Below are 18,629 nucleotides of genomic sequence, written 5' to 3'. Positions count from 1 at the left end.
CACGGGTCGACTCACCAGAGCTTCTGCAGGCGGCAGAGCAGGTGCTTCAGGCCCACGCCCAGAAGCCTGACGCCGAAGTCCCCCAGGGCATTGTCACTCAGGTCCAGCTCCACCAGCTTCTGGTTGCTGCTCAGGACCAAGGAGATGTCGAAGCAGCAGAGGTGGGAGAGGCCACAGCGCCCCAGCCTTCAGCAAGACGGGGCAGAGCGCGTCAGGACGCAGCCTGCCCAGGCGGCCCAGCTGTCCCCGGCCTGTGTGGGGGCTTGGCCGCCGCCCCCGCGCCTGGGCGGTGGTGGAGCCTTTGGGGGAGGGACCCAGTGGGAGGAGTGAGGTCCCTGGGCAGGTCCTGGAGGGGACCTGGGGCCCAGCCACCATGGCGAGTGGACCCTGCCCCACCCCAGGCCGGAGCAGGCTGGCCGTGGTGGACCCAGACCTGAGACCTCTGCTCCTGTTACCCCAGGCTCCCACCCCAGGGTGGAGAGCGGGGCGTCCAGCTCAGCGTGCCCCCATGTGGCTCTAGGAGCCGGGTCCTCCGGTGCACGGGAACGACTCGGGCTCTCCCGAGGGCCATCTAAGCAGAGCCCCCGGGTCCTGCCCAGAGGCCAGAGGCCAGCTCTGCAGTGTGGGTCAGCAGGAGGACTGGCAGTGAACAGCCCGGACACAGCGAGCGGCAGCACCGGGGCCCTGGCACCCGTCTCCGCAGGGGCGCAGGGGCCAGCTGTCTCCAGCCTCTCCTGTTCTCCCGACAACCCATCACAGCGCTCCCTCCACACCGAAGGAGAGACCCCAAAGCTGCAGGCGCTCTGGTTCCCGGGGCCTGACTGTTGGATGTCATTTGTCCCCACAGTTCCCTGTCGGGATCTGGGCTCCAGCATGGAGACGTCAGGAGGAGGGACCTTCCAGAGGTCGAGCCAGGTGCAGAGGAGGTCCCCAGGGTGCTGCCCTCCAGAGGGACTCGCATCTTCCTCCCAGCACCCCAGTGAGTTCCCACAAGAGGGCGTCCTGAGGAGCAAGGCTGGCCCCCACTGTCCAGCCTCCTGAATCACCGAGACTTCTTCTGCCATACACTCCTGGCCTGAAGCCATCCATGAAAGACTCTCCCCTCGGCTGGCACCTTGCTGTTTGGACTTCCAGCCTCCAAATCTGTGAGCTAAATAAGCTAAAGTACCCCATCTTAAGCATTTTGTTGTAGCAACAGAAAACTTTGATCCCTACACACACACGCACGCACGCATGCATGCACACGCACGCACACATGCACACAGGCGCACACGCATGCACGCACACGCACACGCACACATGCACACATGCACACACACATGCACACATGCACACACATGCACGCACACATGCACATGCACACGCACGCACACACGCACACACACGCACGCGCACACATGCACATGCACGCGCACACACGCACACATGCACACACGCACACGCACACGCGCACACACGCACACATGCATATGCACACGCACGCACACACGCACACATGCACATGCACACACATGCACATGCACACGCACACACACGTGCACATGCACACGCGCACACACGCACGCACACACACATGCACATGCACGCACACGCACGCAAGCCCTCGCACACTACCACCCCCGCCTGCACCAACAGCAACAGCTTGTCCCTGCTGTGGATGCAGGAGCTCCACTCCTTCCCAGGCCAGGGGTCACGTGCCCAGGAGCTCACTGCAGCACCTTCTCTCTGTCCCCATCTTCATACCAGCTGCAAGCACATGGCCTCTGGGTCTCTCCTCACCCACGAGCATCTGCTTACCCCTGCCTGCGTCTCACCCCTAGAATCACGTGGGGCACCCACAGCGGGCAAGGGACCCGGTCTTGGGGTGAGGCTGGAGAACCAATGGTCGGTGCCCGGCAACCAGAGCCCTGGAGCCAGAGGAGGCTTCTGACTTATCAAAGGAGTAGCAAGAGCGCCAGGCAGGGAAGGCATGGTCAAGGCAGGGCCTTGCGAGCAACCCTCTTCTTCTCTGTGAACAAAGGGCTGGGCAGAGCAGGGGCAGAGACCATGGAGCCAGCAGGCACTCTGCAGATCCTGGTCAGCGTTGCAAAGACAACTTCAAGACACACACAGTGACCAGGGGGCCCTGCGACCTTCTACAGGGGGCGGGTGGCTGGAGCCAGGCCAGTGAAGACCAAGAGAGGGGACAGCGGCTGTATGCAGGTGAGGTGGGCGAGGCAGGGACGAAGAGAGGCGGTGTGAAGGCCCCCTGGGCAGTGGGCTGCAGGGGCCAGCACGGGGCAGGCAGCAGCAGTCCCAGCCACTCGGGAGGCTGGGGGTCTCCTGAGCCCAGGGGCTTGAGACCGGCCTGGGCAATGCTTTTCACCCTCAAAAAGAAGCAGCAGCAGGCTTCAATATCAGTCCCGTAGCTCGTCAAAAACGCAGGCACAGCTGACCGAAGCGGCAGGGGGGTGGCCACCCAGGCTCCACCCAGATCTAACTCAGCTCTGCCAAGTGGGGCTTCCTGGAAGAGCCCCAGGAGAGTCCCCGGGCCCTCCGTCTACGCAAACATGGTGACGAGGCCTCGCTTAGCTAACCTCGATTGCACGTGATGAAATCTGCTCTTCTGCAGAGCAGGGCCTGAGGAAGTGCAGGATGCAGGAAGTCATGCCCTCTTTGGCCAAGAAGTCCCTTTCTTTTCAGTTCCCCATCCCAAACTGCCCTCACTGTGCTGGCCACCTGCAGTGGACGGGACTGTGCCCTCTCCCGGAGGACACAGAACCTGGGTGCATTTGGAAGGAGGGACTCCCAACAGGTGACGGTGGAAGGAGGTCATTGGCATGGACCTCTGAGCAGTGTCCTTGCGAGGAGAGGCCACAGACACAGCTGGAGGACAAGGAGAAAACAGCCACCAGCACGCCCAGGACAGCCGTCTCAGGAAAGCCAACCTGCTGATGCCTGGCCTGGGACGCCCTGCAGGACCGCAGGGGACCGGCCGGCCCCACGCCAGCGCACGCAGGACTCACCACAGCCTCTGGATGTTGCAGCCCGGCTGCTGGAGGGTCTCGCACAGCACCCGCATGCCCGGGTCCCCCAGGGTGTTGTCACTGAGGTCCAGCTCCATCAGGCACCGACTGCTGCTCAGAACCGAGAAGAGGCCCCGGCAGAAGCTGGAGGTGAGAGAGCAGCTCAGCGGGCTACGGGTCAGAAGAAGGGGGCGAGAAGGGAGGTCGGCTTCTGAAGGACAAACGGCCAGAGACTCCAGGTGCCAGTTCAGAGACAGGCCCCGGGTCGCAGAGTCCAGGATGTTCCTGAGGAATGCAGAGGACTGGGCCAGGAAGGCCCGCGCTGCACTCGGAAGACAGACCGCCCGTGAGCCACCATCCCGCCGCAGCCTGCCTGCCCTGGGCACGCGTCCCAAGGCCCGGGGGTCTCACTCCGGCATCTACCCCTCACATGCAACAGGGGACACAGAAATGGGCTTGCTGCCCACGCGCTGGACGTCCAAGAGCAAGGGAGGCATGTTTGGTGCCAGCAAGGTCCCTTTCCTGCTCCGTTTGCAGATGGCGCCCACAGTCACACAAAAGGGACTTAGGAAGTGAAGTAACCCGACCACCCCAGCGCAAGACAGGGCCGCTGGCCCCAGCTCCCTGACCAGCCCCCAAGGGATGCTTTTGGTGACATCCTGATGCCAAGCCACGTGGGAGAACCTAAGAGTCAACGTCACAGAAGGAGACAGCAGTGGTAGCTACGGGGACGGGGAGGGGACCCAGGGGAAAGGGCAGGCATGTCCAAGGAGGCAGGCGTCAGCGAGGGCTGCAGGAGCCCCGGGGCCTGGGGCACTGCCCGAGGACACAGGTGACAACAAATGTCCACGAGGAGACAGACACAGGAAGCAGATGCACTGGCGAGCCGTGGGATGCCAACTAACCTGGTCAACCCCCAGGGCCTGGTGTCGCTGGGTGGCAGAGCACGTGCTGAGTGTGAGCTGGCGGGCTTGACCCCCAGCCTGCCAATCAGGCCACTGCCTCCCGTGTCTGTCCGTCCTCTACCCACCAACCCTCCGCCCATGCATCACCCATCTCTGCGTTATTCGCCAATTTAAAATAGATCCAACGCCAACAGGGGCCTCAGAGGAGGCTCCAGCCCCCCTTCCCCGACCCCCTTCCCGTCCCCGTCACCAAGGCTTGTCCGGGGCCGTGTCGCCCTGCTGTCACCTGCACGCTTTCTACAGGGACAGCCCTCCTTCTGTTCCCACCAGTGGCAGCAGCAGCAGGGCACCGTCCCTGTGCCCACAGGCCTCCCCGGCCACCGTGCCAGGGCCCTCGGTCCTCGTATGCTGGGGGGCTTGGCCTGGGACTGAACCCCGGGCACTCTGCCAGGGAGCTGCGGCCAGTGCCTCACGGAGCTGCACCCAGAGCTTTTCATTGTTATTCTGAGGCAGGTTTGTGCTGAGTTGCTGAGGCTGACCTTGGGCTGGGGGCCTCCTGCCTCCGCCTCCCAGGCCACTGGGGCCACAGGGGCAGCACCTTGTCCCGCTCCTCTGGTTCCTGGACCCCGACTCACAGGGCTGCTTTGCCCCTTGGGCACTGACCACCTGCCATGCATGCTGTGCTTGGGATGTGCACCCTGAAAGGCGCGTGCTGGACGGAGGAGCCTGGCGGGAGTGCCCGGGTCATGAAGGCGCTACCCTCAGGTAGACTACCCTGCTACAGAAGGAGGGGGGCTGAGGTTCCACCTCTCTCGCCTGCATGTACACACGCCCCCTCCTGCTCTTCCACCTTCCCCCAGGGGATGATGCAGCACAAAGGTCCTCTCTGGGTCAGCCCCTCAGTCCAGACTTCCCAGTCTCCAGAACTGTAATAAATAAACCTTTGTTCTTTACAAATGTCCCAGCCTCAGGCATTCTATTTCAGCAGCTCGAGTACTCTAAGAGAATGCACTGAGTAAATTACCAGCAATTTGCATTCAATTCTACACCCACTCAGTACTCCACACTGAACTGGTATGCCCCCAAATATTTGTTTCTTATTTTATTGGTCTTCTTTGTCATTGAACTTATCCACCAGCCACAAGTCAATCTCTGATATTGAAAGGGTCTGGTAGAAATGGGCACTAGTGACATTATTATTTGGTGTGTTGCTGTATTTGCAGAATGGTTAAGAGAGGAGAGGAAGTAAATACCGTGAAAAGGGGCCTGAAGGCAGAGGCAGTTGTGGCGCCTGTGGAAGCCATGTCTCCTTACCTGGGAGAAGAGGCGGCATGAGGACCCAGGAGGGCGTGCTGCCTGGCATGGAGATGTCTGCTCTCCTCCTCCTCCTCCTCCTCCTCCTCCTCCTTGGTCAAGGTGTGCAGGAACCCCAGGGACAGTGTTTCCACGCAGCGACAGTTCTTGATGCAGAAGGAGGAGACCACGTGGTCCATCCTGGTGGAGAGGTTGATCTCCATTTTGGGGAAGTGGTCCAGGGCCCGCTGCACGAAGCCCTCCTCCTGCATCTCGTACAGGCAGTAGAACAGCTCCAGCTGGCTGGGCTGCACCTGCAGCTTCTTGGCCTTGGCTTTGGCTTCAATCCACTTCAGCAGCTCCACCCTCACTTGCTGAGAGATCTTGCAGCTCAGTTTCCTCTCCAAGTACAAGGTCCTCTCCTGGTTCACGAGGCCGAAGAGGAAGCGGACGACGAAAATCAGGTATCCCTTCTCGAACTTGCCATAGTTCTCCAGCAGCACCCTGACGTCGCGGTGCGGAAGTGGCGGGCGCCGCAGGGGCCTGTCTGCCTCGCCGTCCTCCTCGGCCTCCTCCTCCAGCAGGTAGTACATGGCGGCGAAGAACTCCTGGAAGGTCATGTGGATGAAGCTATAGAGCTTCTCGCAGTCCACCTCCTTCTGGAACAGGTTCATCTGCAGGAAGGCCGACACGTCCCCCTCCTGCAGGCCGTGGTCCCTCAGATCACGCTCCTCGAAGAGGATCTTCTGGTTCCAGATTCCATCCGCGGCCAGCGAGCAGAGGCCCCGCAGGTGGGCAGAGAGGCGCTGCTCCTGACCGCCCCCACGCGACTGCAGCAGGCTGGACAGGAAGAACACGTAGACAGCCGTGGTGGTCTTGGACGTCTGCGCCAGGCCCTGCCCGCTCTCCATCTGCTGCCTCAGCCCAGTGCACACGATCCAGCAGACCAGGGGGATGAAGCACATGGTGAAGAGGATCTCATTCTCCTGGATCAGGCTGAAGGCCTCCCGGGCTTGCGCCCCGTCTGAGAAGTACTTGAAGAAGTACTCCTTCCTCCTGGCCTCGGAGAAGCCCAGGATCTCCACGTGCCGAGGGCGGTCCAGCAGGTGCTGCAGCTTCTCCAGGGCCACGGGCCTGGTGGTGACCAGCAGAGAGGCCTCGGGCAGCAGCTTCTTCCTGATGAGGCTGCTCAGGAGGACGTCCCCCCGCTCGGCCTTCCGCCAGTCGGTGCAGACCACGCCCAGGTGCTCGTCAAAGGCGCCCTGCAGCTCGTCAAAGCCGTCCATGAGGAAGAGGATCCTGGAGGGCCTGCGCATGATCCTGTGCACAGGTGGGCTGGGGCCCGGGCAGCAGCTAAGGATCAGATCCCCCAGGCTCCTCGGGGTCACCAGGCTCACCTCGCGACAGTGAATGTAGAACAGATAGTCAAACTTGTCCTGGAAGAGTGTTCCCGACGCCCAGTCCAACATGATCTTCCTGGCCAGGATGGTCTTCCCGATGCCAGCCGCTCCCTGGAACACCACCGTGTGCACGGGCTCGGCGTGCTGGTCCTCGGGCTCGAACAGCAGCTCCAGCCTGACAGGGCTCATGGGGCTGTCCCACGCCTTGGCCCCGCCGATGGCCAGCAGCTCCTGCTCCCGCTGCTGCTGGCTAGGGTACTCCTTGACCAGACGCAGCCGCGTGTAGCGCTTGTTGAGGTTCGCACTCTCGCCCAGGCGCGCGTTCCTGTCCTCGATGCGGTGGAACCTGCTCCTCACGTGCCGCCGGTACTCCTCGCGGTAATCTAGGGCGGGGACAGAGAGTCAGGCCCCCGCGGGTTGCGCGGGTTGCGTGCGCCCTCGGGGAGCGCGTGCGCCCTCGCGAAGCTGCCGCCAGGATCCAAGACGGGAGGCAGGGAGCGCGGCCGCCAGCAGGGGGCAGTGTGCCTCCCCTGTGTGCAGCACAGGAGTAGATGTGAACGCTACTGTATTTCAAATGTGCCTCGATGCAGATCCACCTCTGCATTCCTTAAATCAACGGGAAAAAACAGGGACCTGTGGTCCAGAGGGAGTGGCAATGGGGAGAGAGATACAGGAGGTGGCACAAGCACAAGTGAGCAGAGATCCAGGAAGCGCTTCGTTTTCTCATCTTACTCCCTCCCTACAGCCTAGACTTTGAAAACATGAACCTCTCAGCACCCCCCTGGGCTCTGGGACCACAGGAGCCCTGCAAACCTGGGTCTGCTTCCTTGACTGATAGTGGATTTCCTGCGACAGCTCTTGCATCCCAAGGAGTAGGAGCAGGGTGTGCTGACCACACCTGTAATCCTAGGTACTTGGGAGGCTGAGGTAGGAGGATCACAAGTTGGAGGCCAGCCTCAGCAACTTGGGAAGAAAAGGGCTACGGATGTGGCTCAGGCGTACAGCACCTCTGGGTTCAATCCCCAGAGCCACAGACAAAAATAAATAAATAAATAAAACAAGGAGCAGGAGCAAACTGGACCGTGAACCACCAGCCCCTGACCAGTCTGAAACCCAACAGGATCACCACCCATGACTTACCATGCTTCTTTTTACAAATCGAGATTCTGGAAAGGCAGGTCAGTAAACTCTTCCACTCCTCTTCAATGCTGTCTTCCTGGCACACCACAGTGGGACTGGGGACCCGTGTGTCTTCTGACACCAAGGGAAGGAAACAGAGCATCAAAAGCCAGGTTTCAGGCTGGGGATAGAGCTCAGTTGGCAGAGTGCTCGCCTAGCACGCACAAGGTCCTGGGTTCAATCCCCAGCACCGCCTCCCCCCCCCAAAAAAAGACAGGCTTCCTAGGAAGCAGCCGAGAGGAGCCCAATACCAGCCACGGCCGGGCCTGCCCAGGTCGCAGAGGTCACCCCAGGGCTGCACGGTAATGGGCGCCCAGCCAGAAGTCCAGGCAGGAGCCTCCTGAGCCTCCTGCGCTCTGGCTTTGGAACTGGCTGCACCCACCTGCCAGCCCAGGGCCCACACCGCCTCCCTCCTCGAGCCCCCTCCCAGGCTGGGGGTGCACCAGCCACGGTGCCAGGCGGGCCCCTGTCTCTACCTGCCTAACTGGGAGGCCAGCCCAGGGCCTCAGCATCTGCAGTAGGGATGGGTCTTCCCCGCCCGCCGCCACCTGTGAGCCATCTCACCCACGCTCTCTGCTCTCACATCTAGACTGCTGGGGTTTCCAGGGCAAGAAGGACCCATCCGTTTCGGGCTGACGCAGCCATGGGAGGCCTGGCCGACCCTAGACTTGCCCAGGGAGCTCAGGACACCCGCCGGCTCCAGGGATCCCGCAGAGCTTCCTGGTTGGGTGGGGGAGGCCCAGGTGCCCTCTCTGTGCAAAGCTCCCAGGTGAGTCCGACATGGACCAGAGCTGAGACTCAGGTCTCAACAGTCACTGGCGACAATCCCAAGGGAGCTGCTACTCATGGAGAAAACGAGCCCGGGAGGGCACAGGCTGGCCCGGGCACAGCCACACGTGGGCAGACTGGGAGCCAGGCGGGAGGCTCCCGAGCCCGCCTGCTCTTCAGAAAGCAGGTGCCGTGCAAGACCACCCCAGAGCCATGTCTGACTCAGCCCACGCCCGCCTGAGTCTCACCAGATTTAAACGCAGCCCAAAGACTCCAAAGGAGGACTCTAACTTTTCCACTCAAAATCCAGACGTGGAAGCCAGCGTGGCATCAGAGTTAAGAACTAGACTTTGAGCCGAGTGCCGAGGAGCACGCCTGTCATCCCAGCAGCTTGGGAGGCTGAGGCAGGAGGAGCGCCAGTGCAAAGCCAGCCTCAGCAAAAGTGAGGCCCTAAGCAACTCGGCAAGACCCTGTCTTAAATAAAATACAAAATAGAACTGGGGGTGTGGCTCCGTGGTCGAGAGTCCCTGAGTTCAATCCCCAGTAAAAAATAAAAAACTAGACTTTGGCCAAAAATGACTGACTTTCTACCTGGCTGTGGCTCTGGTCCCAAAGAGCCCAGTGCAGTCAGAAGCTCGGGTCCCGCTCACACGCTGGGAAGCAGGCCAAGACACAGGCCAACCTGTGGGGCTCTTGAACCTGCAACAAAGCCCACTGAAAGGGCCCCAGGAACTCAGGAGCAGCGCCACCGTCAGGGTGGCTCCAGGAGCATGTGAGGGCATCAGAGCGGCCCCACGCCTGCTTCCCACCCCTGCTCTCTCCACTCTGCCGCGCGGCTCCTTACCTGCTGACTCCCACCCCTCCTTTCCCTGCCCCCGGCCTGATGCCACAGGGACTTCCTGGGTGACAGCCCGCCTGTGCGCGGGGCCAAGAGCAGTGGTGTGGGAAAGGCTTCCCACAACCTCGTGATTCCGCGAGGACAGAGCTCCTCCTTAGCTGTGCAAGGTGGGCTCGACACGTAGACCCTGCGCGTTCCTGCTGGACTCAGAGTGGGATGCAGGCCCCGCCGGCCCCGCTGGAGAGGCCGGGAGGGCAGCCGCTGGGGCAGCAGGCTGGGTGACTGCACTGGGTCTTTTGAGGAGTTAGGAAAAGCAAGCTGCTTTCCCGATCTTCTCCTGGCTCTACCACAGGGAAGACGGACGGACAAGCCAAGATAACAAGAAATTCCCCCCAAAACACTAACTTCTGTGACTGGAGGATGCAATCAACGGGAAAAGGCAAAAACCAGAGGATGGGAAGAAGCATTGGCAAGTCATCATCTGATAGGGTGAAATCAGAGCGTGGAAAGTGCTCCCAGGAGTTCACAGGAAAAACCCACCAAGCGAAAGGACTTGAGTAGGACTTTCTCCAAAAAAGCAGCACACATCACCAGCAGCCCCTGGGAAGGTGCCCAGCATCCACACCCTCAGGGAGGGCAGACAACTAAGGTAGGGCCAGGCTGCACAGTGGGTGGCACATGTCCAGCACATGCAAATGCCCGGGGTTTGATCCCCAGCAACAGGGAAAAGCAAAAACAGAAAGTACAATGAGGTATCAACTCAGGCTTATTCAGATGATAACCGGTTTAAAAATGGAAAAATAATGGATATGGAGAAATCGGGACTCTTGTCCCCATTGGTGGAAATATAAAACTGCAGCTGCCATAAAAAGCTGTGTGGGCTCTCCAGAAACAAGCAGGTGGCCACAGGCACCCTAAGTCACCTGCAGGCATACACCCAAAGGAGCAGGTCTGGAAGAGGGCCTTGCACTGGAGCTCACAGGACCAGTGACTCAGGAGCGAGCCGGATGGGTGTCCACAGACAGCCGAGTGTGCATGTGGAGCATGGTCTGCACGAGGAAGGCCCTGCAGTCCCCAAGAAGAGAGAAGCTGTGCAGGTGCAGTGGCCACCCTGTGACCCCAGTAGCTCAGGAGACTGAGGCAGGAGCATCACAAGTTCAAGACCAGCCTCAGAAACTTAGTGAGACCCTGTCTCAAAACAAGAAATAATAATCAACAGGGCTGGGAATGCGGCTCAGTGGTAAAGCGCCCCAGTACTTAAAAAAAAAGTATCTTTAATAAAAAAAATTTAAGCCAGGTGCAGTGGTACACGCCTATAAAGCCAGAGGCTCTGGAGACCGAAGCAAGAGGATCGAGAGTCCAAAGGCAGCCTCAGCAAGGCCGCAACAACTTAGTGAGACCCTGTCTCAAAATAAAACATTTCTTTAAGAAAGGGCTGGGGGTGTGGCTCAGTGGTTAAATGCCCCTGGGTTCAACTCCTGGTGCCAAAAAAAAATGTCAAGAAGGAAGCTCTGGTCTGGGCTGCCACGTGGGAGGCGGCAGGACAGATGCAGAGTGAAATCAGCCAGTCGCAGGAAGACCCCCAGGCGAGCCCACCATGAGGAAGAGCAGCGAGGCTCGGGAGCAGGATCGGTGCTGCTCCCAGGGGAGGGGGCGTGGGGAGGGCCCGGGGGCCAGCAGCGTCCACTTGGCGAGTGACCACTCTGAAAGCCCGCTGCTCAACAGCGCGCGTCCTCACCACTGGACTGCACCCGCGGTGAGGAAGGCAAACAGCCTGGCTGGCCGCACAGCCTGGCTGGCCGCCCCGCCAGGGGTGGGAGCACCTCCCACTCACCCGGCTCGGGCTGCTCCCGCCTCGCCTTCTCATAGAGGTCCCTCCTGTTGATGGCGGCGAAGATCCACAGGGCCATGGCCCAGGCCCGCTCCTCCCCGTTGAAGTCGATCATGAGCGTGGCCAGGTCCACGGGGTCCGCCCGCTCCGTGTGGCCCCTCGGGAGCCGGGCGCAGCCCTTCTGCAGAGGGAAGTCCTCCAGGTGCATCTTGAACTTCTTCAGATCCGCGTCCTCCAGGTCCTCCAGGTAGCCCGCCAGCCGGCAGCGCACACTCGCCATCCTCAGGACTGCTGCGCAGGGTGGCAGGCAGGGAACGGCCACGGCTGAGAACGGTGAGGGAGAACCGTCGTCAGAGGCTCAGGGACGCTGGGCACCAAGGCACGTACAGCTCAGGACACTCGATGGCATGGAAGTGGCTGGGCTCGGGACACCACAGCCAACTCTGGAAAGTGGGCCGTGCTTACCGGCAGGCTCTGCTGCTGGCCTGATCCCAAGCCCGTCCTGAGCCATGGAAGGCCGGCCGCCCTGTGGGGTGGAACACGATGCCCGTTAGCAGGAGCCCATCGTGGTGCCCCGGACGCCCTGCCTGAGAGAACCCTGGCCCCTGGGCACAGTCGCCACTTCTCAGCTTGAGGAAGTGAGAAGGGTCACTTCCTTCTTGGGGAGGCTGGGCTTCTCCCCTACCCTGACCCGAGGAAGAGGCAGGCTAGGCCTGAGCCGTGGTCCTCAGGACAGCGCTGGGCTGGGGGACGGAGGAGCAGCCCAGGCCACTCCAAAGGCCGCCCCCCTCCAGGGCCGCTCAGCCCACGGCCCACAGGAGTGGAAACACGAGGGAACTGAGCTGCCAGCTCAGAGTGACTGTGATGACCCTCGTCTACATGGGGCTCCGGGGCGCTGGCCAGGGCACTGGTTCCACTCCTCCTCGGACCTCCATGGGGCCCGGGAGCTGTGCGCCCGTCCACAGCCGTTGCAGGGCGCAGAGACTGAGGCTCGGCACCGCTTGGCAGTTCAGGCAGGAGGAAACAGAGCCAGGTTTAGACCAGTGCGTGTGTGGGACATGCCTCCAGCACGTGCCGAGGAGCTGCAGTCAGGCACTCAGACGCAGGCGGAAGCCAGAGCAGCACCCTGGCCTCGTCCCAGATGCAGCTGCCTCCCCTGGGGACCTCAGGCTGCACGCAGGCGGATCGCCAGCTGCATCTGTCAGTGTGCCAACCTCCCAGGGTGTGGACCCATGGCCAGGCTGGCTCTGTTAGCAGTGTTCCCTCCCGAGTCCTCCGCCTTGCCGAACTTGGCAAGAGCAAGCTCCCAAGCCATGTGGAATGACCCAGGCAGGCAGGGGCAGGGAAAGGGACAGCAGCCTGACCCTGGAGGGCCCCGAGCTCGGCAGTCTCTGCTCCCCCTCCTCCCGCCTCCGGGACCTCGGAGTCCATCCTTCATGCCTCCTCGGGGCTCTCCAGCAGCTCCCAGCTAGGTAGTCCTCCTCCTCCTCCTCAGGATGGGCCAGTCCTCGGTGTCCCCTAAGCCCCAGCCTGGCGCACCACCTGGTCTTTACTTTGATTGCCGCTTGCTTTCTGACAGGTGCGTGTCCTCTCGAGCATCTACCCATCAACTGCCCGGAGGGGATGCTGGCCGCACCTGCCAGATCACAGGGTGACCTGAGGCTGTGCCCCCACCCTCCCCCACACAGGACACGGTACTCGCACACACAGACACGGGCAAGGGCCGGCTGAGACACAGAAGACAGTCCTAATCCACTAACCCAGGCAGATCCCGCCCCTTCTGCCTCGCCGACCCTTCCTCCCGAGTGCTCCCCAGCACCCTGCTCCAGAGCTGGACTCACCCAGAGACAGCCTTGGGAACAAGCAGGGAGGAAATGAGATGAACTTATAGTGGTCACAGCCCAGCAGGGCAGGAAGGATGTGGTCTGGGCATGGAGCAAAGAGCTTGCATCACAGCAGAGGCAGGGACTAAGGGCTCCTCACGGCGGGATTTCCCAGCTGAATCTGCAGTGCTCCCAGCCAGCCTGGGCTGCAGCAAGGTGCACCCTCTGCCAGGCTCCGCGAGAAGCAGCGAGGGCCCAGGGCTGTGGGAGCAGTTTCCTCCCACTCAGCACCCTGCAGGTGCCAGGACCTCCGCTGAGCACAGGGAAGAGAGACTCCCAGGAGGGCAAAGCTGGCAAAGAGGGCACTCAGGGTGGCTGGTTTCAGACCCCAGAACAGACCCCAGGCTGTGTTCTTCCCCCCGCTGACTTTCCACTCACTGCTCAGCTAAACCAGAGAATACTTTTAGATATACTTTCATATGCAATAAAAATATTTGCAGGGTGTGATGGTGCATGCCTATGATCCCAGCTATTGGGGAGGCTGAGGCACGAGGATTGCAAGTTTGAAGCCAGCCTGGGCAACTTAGTGAGACCCCGTCTCAAAATTTTAAGAAGTGCTGGGGATGTAGCTTAGTATTCAACCCCTGGGTGAACCCGGTGCACATCACTCCAGAGAGGATGCAAACATGGCCAACAGGTCTTGCAAAGTGCTCAGTACTGTCTTCAGCGAGGTGCACATCAACCCCAGGGAGCCAAGCGACTGGAATAATCACCAAGGCGACACAGGCGAGGGGCAGCCTAAGCATTGAGAAAGGCGAGAAGGTGAAGGGCCACCCGGAAGCCAACGTGGAGGCCCCCACACCCCGTGAGAGCAGACGCACCACAGACTCAGCATCCTGGGGACCAGGAAACGACGCCCCTCACCAGCACCCCCTCACTCCCTGGGGGTCACAGCATTGCTCCATGGATCCCAGGAGTGGAAACACCCAAGAATCTATGCAAATCGCCCAGTCGCAGGCACTCTGGACGGCAGCCTGGTGGGTGTGGACGCTGCCGCCCAGCCTCGTGGCTGCTGCGGCAGAGACCGCCCCCTGCTCCCCACGGCAACCCTGTATTCCAGCACCCCTCGCATCGGCACTTGTAGAATCACTTGTATTTTATTTTTTTGAAGCCATTCTAAGAATTGCACGGAACTGCAGGATTTAATGAGAAATCTTTTGAAGAAGAATTGGTGCAATGGGAGAACTGGGGGCAGTTATTTAAAGAATTGAGTCACTCAGCAAGGGAAGCTCCGAGAAGCAGGCGCACTGGCAGCCCTCGCCAGAGTTCCCCACCCACTCAGCTGCCCGCTCCCGGCGGTCGCCACCCAGCCCTTCCTGCGACAGAGTCCAGAGCCAAACGAAGGTGCAGGGTGTGTGGTCAGTGTAGCTCCAGAGTTTCTGCCATCACAGTGGAAACTGGCCAGGGGAAACCCGTCACTGCACGTGATGATGCATCCTGAAAACATGCAGAGCAGGCGTGGAGATAGCAACCAACGCGAGCGAAGTCGGTCACAAAGCAGGTCCCGGGGTGCTCTGTGACTCGTCCCCGAGAACAGCCACTGTGCACCAGGAAGAAGACCAGCTGCGTCCCCGACACCCAGGGCCCCTTCAGTGGGGCCAGCTAGAGGCAGGCACAGGCTCCAAACCTAGCTGACCACGGGTGATTTCAGACTGACCAACTGCAGGCACCCCAAGAAAACGAGATTTGCAGTGAGAAGCCAATAGCCCTGCGAGCTGCAGGTGGACAGCCAGCGAGGGAGGAGGCCGGAATGCAGCCTCCCGAGGGCCCGGGGAGCCGCTGCTGTGGGTCCCAGCACAGGAGGGAAGGCAGAGAGGACAGGGACCCTGCCCACCGGAGGTCAGCTGTCATTGCTGTCCAGCCAGGCGGCCAGCCCACCCTGCACCAAGTCCCAGGTCAGCCCTGCAGCCCCGGCCTGGAGGACCTGGGGCAGTGAGGCCGCACTCCAGCTGGGGCGGAGGCAGCGTCCCTTCCACGCATGTGGATGGCACAGGGCAGCCTGGGGGAGCAGCCCTCCAAGGCTGTGGGAAGGGCGGCCGTTTCCATTTGCCCAGCCCCGCCCCTCCCAGCACAGAGGCCACTCTCCACGGGGCCACAAGAGTCCAATCGCACTGATTAGTAACTGCAGCTGCACTTGTGGCATATAAGGGCTCAGCAGCCACACGCGGGGACAGAGAAGAGAATGGCCCGTCTGCCCTTGCAGAGAACTCTGCGGCCCATAGCTCTGCCCAGCTCTGGTCGCCGGCAATGGTGCGATGTTGTTCCGTCAGGCAAGAGGGAAGTTGATGGAAATAAAGCTTCTGCAGGAGGCTGAGGCAGGAGAATGGCAAGTTCAAGGCCAGCCTCAGCAAATTAGTGAGCAAATAAGTGACTTAGTAGGACCCTATCTCAAAACAAAAACGGCTGGGGTAGGGCTCAGTGGTGATGTGCTGCTGGGTCCAATCCCTGGTACCAAAAAAGAAAAAGGCAAAGAAGGAGAAGGAAGGAAGGGAGTGGAGGGAGGGAGGAGGGAGGGAGGGAAGGAAGGAAGGAGGGGGGGGAGGGAGGGGGGAGGGGGGGGGAGGAGGGGGGGAGGGGGGGGGGGGAGGGAGGAAGGAAGGAAGGAAGGAAGGAAGGAAGGAAGGAAGGAAGGAGAGGAAGACTTGCCCAGCACGGGTACCAGGTGGGCATGACGGGCCCCGACACAGGGCGGGGCTACCCATTGGTCCTCCCGACTCCGCCAGCCCCCAGAGCGCACCCGCCCTTGGGCAGCGCTCTACTCTGCACTCCTCTTCCGACACCTGTGCACCTTCCTCCCATGCCCACTGATCCATGCCAGGGCACAGACTACCAGGGCCCAGGAAGTGGCACCAGCCGGGGGCAGGAGGTCTCCCTCCACCACACGAGAGCCAACGTCTGCCACCAGTTTCCTGTAAGAGCCAGAGGCCTGTCCCAAGGACCGTGTCCCCCAGGCCACTGAGAAAGCTTGGCACACGGGCACTCTGACTCTGCCCCGGGGAGCTGAGCCAGGAACTCGGGCGAGGACCCCAGTCCCGCTTCTCCCTGTCACCTCGGGCCAGGTTGGTGCGCGCCAATACTCCCTGCAATGGGGGAGGCCGAGGCAGGCCACTGAGTGAGATCCTGTCTAAGGTAAACAAAGAGGGCTGGGATGTGGCTCGTGCTGGAACACCCCGGGCCCAACCTGAGAGCCACAGAAAATCAATCTTTAAAAAATACAGTGAAAAAGGTCCCCTGTCCACCAACTCTGGGAGAGTCCCCTTCAACTCAGGAGGGCTCCCTGCCATGGCTCCCAGCAGCCATGAGCAGACCAGACCCTGAGTGTGGTCTGGGAGCTCTGTGGGGGCCCTGGTTCCACAACTGGACCAGGTCCTTCCAGTGGAGCTGGGTGAACCAGGCCCTGGCTTGGATGCAGCCCCTCGTTCCATAAGCTCCACCACCCTGTGCCAGTGACCCACCTGCTCTCACTGCCACCAGGATCACACTGCCGGCGAGCGAGGCCCCTACAAGCCAGGTGTTGGTCCCTCTGGCCTCTGTCTGCTTCCTCCACTGGCCACGCACCTTGTCCCCCACTGGAACCAGGACACCCCCTGGATACAAACTCATGGACACAGCGAATTTCCACCCTGTGAAATTCTTGGAACCAGAAGCATTTCAGAGGGGAGCTGTCTTCTGGCTTGGGAATGTCTGCCTATGAAGAACGAGATACCTTTGGACTGGACCCGCGTCCAAATGAACCCCAAGCACCCTGTGCCTCACGTGCACCTGCGTGTGAGCCTCAGGAAGCGTGCACCCACAGGGCACCTGCGTTCTGACCCACCAGCCTCAGGGTGGAGGGTGGTATCCCGCTCGTTGCTCGAGACTTGGGGTCGTAGACTTCTGAGTCAAATAGTCAGCACCGTGGCATAGACAACCGTGAGGCACTGGCCGAGTGGAAAAGGCCTCAGAAGAACCAGACAGGATCCCTCTTCAGAGAGCGTCTTGGTCGGCTCTGCATCGCGGGTCGACCGCTGAAACCAACAGTCGGGCAAAGCCTGGTTTTGCCTCATGGGTTCAGAGGGCTCAGTGCAGGTCACAGCCTCCCTGGCTTCTGGGCCTCCAGAGGAAGACAGCTGTGGTGGGAGCACAAGGCGGAGAGGGCGGCTAGCCTCAGGGTGGCCAGAGGCAGACAGCAGGAAGGGACCGGACAGATGCAGGCTCCACGGCTGCCCCAGTTCCTACCCCTCCAGCAGGCTCAACCTGCCTCAGTCCCCGCCTCCCGTGAGCTCTCGGTGCACTGAGGGAGCTACCGTCCAGTGGCTTCCCAAGGCCCACCCTGAGGGCTGCTGCCAGGCTGGGAGGAGCCTCAGCCCAGGAGCCCAGGGGGACGCTCAGGTCCAAACACAGAGAGCGAGAGTGGAGGGTGCCGGGCAGGGAAACAGGAAATTGGTCAGCGGGTACAGTTTCAGTTTGCAATATGGAAGGAGTCCTAGAGATTGCACAATGGGTAAATGTGCTTAATACTCCTGAACTGTACTTGTAAAATGGTTAACATGATAAATTTTGTGGTTTTTTTCACAAAATAAAAAAAATAAAGGTGGTGACTTTTATACGTTCCCAGTCCTGGTTCATATTCTCTTCCTTTCTCTCCCCACACCTCCCAGAGAGAGCAAGAAGAGATGTGGAAGAGAAATCCTGGCACTCATCAGCACCTATGTACAGTGCAGATGGCTAATAAATATCTTTAAATCACAGATAGTCTTAATACAAAGATCTTTATAAAAGCATAGAGAAAAAGAATGGAGAATATACACACCACCTTCCAGCTCTTGGGTCATTCCTGAAAAAGGTGACAGGGGGCAGGGGACACAGGGGCGCTCCTGCTTCAGGGGGCCTGGGGTGCCCACGGTGCAGCAGTGGCCCAGCATGCTCCCTGCTGGGTCGTGTCCAGCCCTGCAAAACAAAATACAAAATCCCTATCACCTGTATGTTTTCAGTGAACCTCAGCAACCTGTCCCAAGTTCCGGAAAAAGCTGAAAAGACTTCCTTTCAGAGAGGGGAAGACAAGGCTCTGCCCTCAGTCTCTGAAATCTGCCCAGAATACCAAGGCAAAGCAGAGTCTCCAATCCTGTGGAACCACCTCTGGAGGGGACGGTCCCAGCTGCTTGGAGGCTGGGCCAGGGCAGGAGGGAGGCTCCAGAGACCTTGGGAGAGGAAGAAAACAGGGAGGGAATCGGCAGCCCAGCCCCCTCTTCTGGTGGCAAAAGGGGGATCTTGCACAAACACCAGAACCTCTCACCACCACGGCTGCAGTCAGGGCTAGGCAAGCAGGGGAGGTGAAAGAGGGATGTGCACACAAAGGCAGGCGGGTGGTCACCACCGTGAAGGGACGCTGGGTCCATGCTAGGCTGACCCACTGATGTTGCTCAGCTGAAGAGGTCAAGCCACATGGCCAAAGGTCTGCAGCATGCAGGGTGTGACGTGACCAGGACTTCCTGTTAGCCTGAACATGGCAAAGAAAAGGGGTTCACTGCCTGCCCAGCTGTGCCCC

At 60.5% G+C, this 18,629-nt stretch overlaps 1 protein-coding gene and 1 long non-coding RNA gene across 4 annotated transcripts in view; one reads left to right on the top strand and one right to left on the bottom strand.

Annotated features, from left to right (window-relative positions):
* LOC306663292 overlaps nucleotides 1–18,629 on the top strand; it is a 726,016-nt gene that overhangs the window by 456,163 nt on the left and 251,224 nt on the right. The gene's annotated exons all lie outside the window — the stretch shown is intronic.
* Nucleotides 1–18,629, bottom strand: part of NLRP3 (NLR family pyrin domain containing 3) — a 52,366-nt gene that overhangs the window by 9,833 nt on the left and 23,904 nt on the right. Inside the window, exons 8-13 of one of the 2 annotated variants that reach the window (XM_079143611.1) lie at nucleotides 11,685–11,745; nucleotides 11,223–11,543; nucleotides 7,744–7,857; nucleotides 5,225–6,986; nucleotides 3,006–3,176; nucleotides 16–186 (exon numbers count right to left, since the gene is read on the bottom strand). In XM_079143611.1, the coding sequence (XP_078999737.1) occupies nucleotides 16–186; nucleotides 3,006–3,176; nucleotides 5,225–6,986; nucleotides 7,744–7,857; nucleotides 11,223–11,543; nucleotides 11,685–11,730 (2,585 nt within the window). In that variant the 5' untranslated portion in view covers nucleotides 11,731–11,745. Of the gene's footprint in view, nucleotides 1–15; nucleotides 187–3,005; nucleotides 3,177–5,224; nucleotides 6,987–7,743; nucleotides 7,858–11,222; nucleotides 11,544–11,684; nucleotides 11,746–12,979; nucleotides 13,040–18,629 lie in introns of those variants that run through there. The other variant, XM_079143612.1, reaches the window with a different exon arrangement.

The sequence above is a fragment of the Sciurus vulgaris genome, assembly GCF_902686455.1.
Source record: "Sciurus vulgaris genome assembly, chromosome: 6".
NCBI lineage: Eukaryota > Metazoa > Chordata > Mammalia > Rodentia > Sciuridae > Sciurus > Sciurus vulgaris.
The sequence above is the reverse complement of the archived record's forward strand: the minus strand, read 5'-3'. Positions and strand labels throughout refer to the sequence as shown.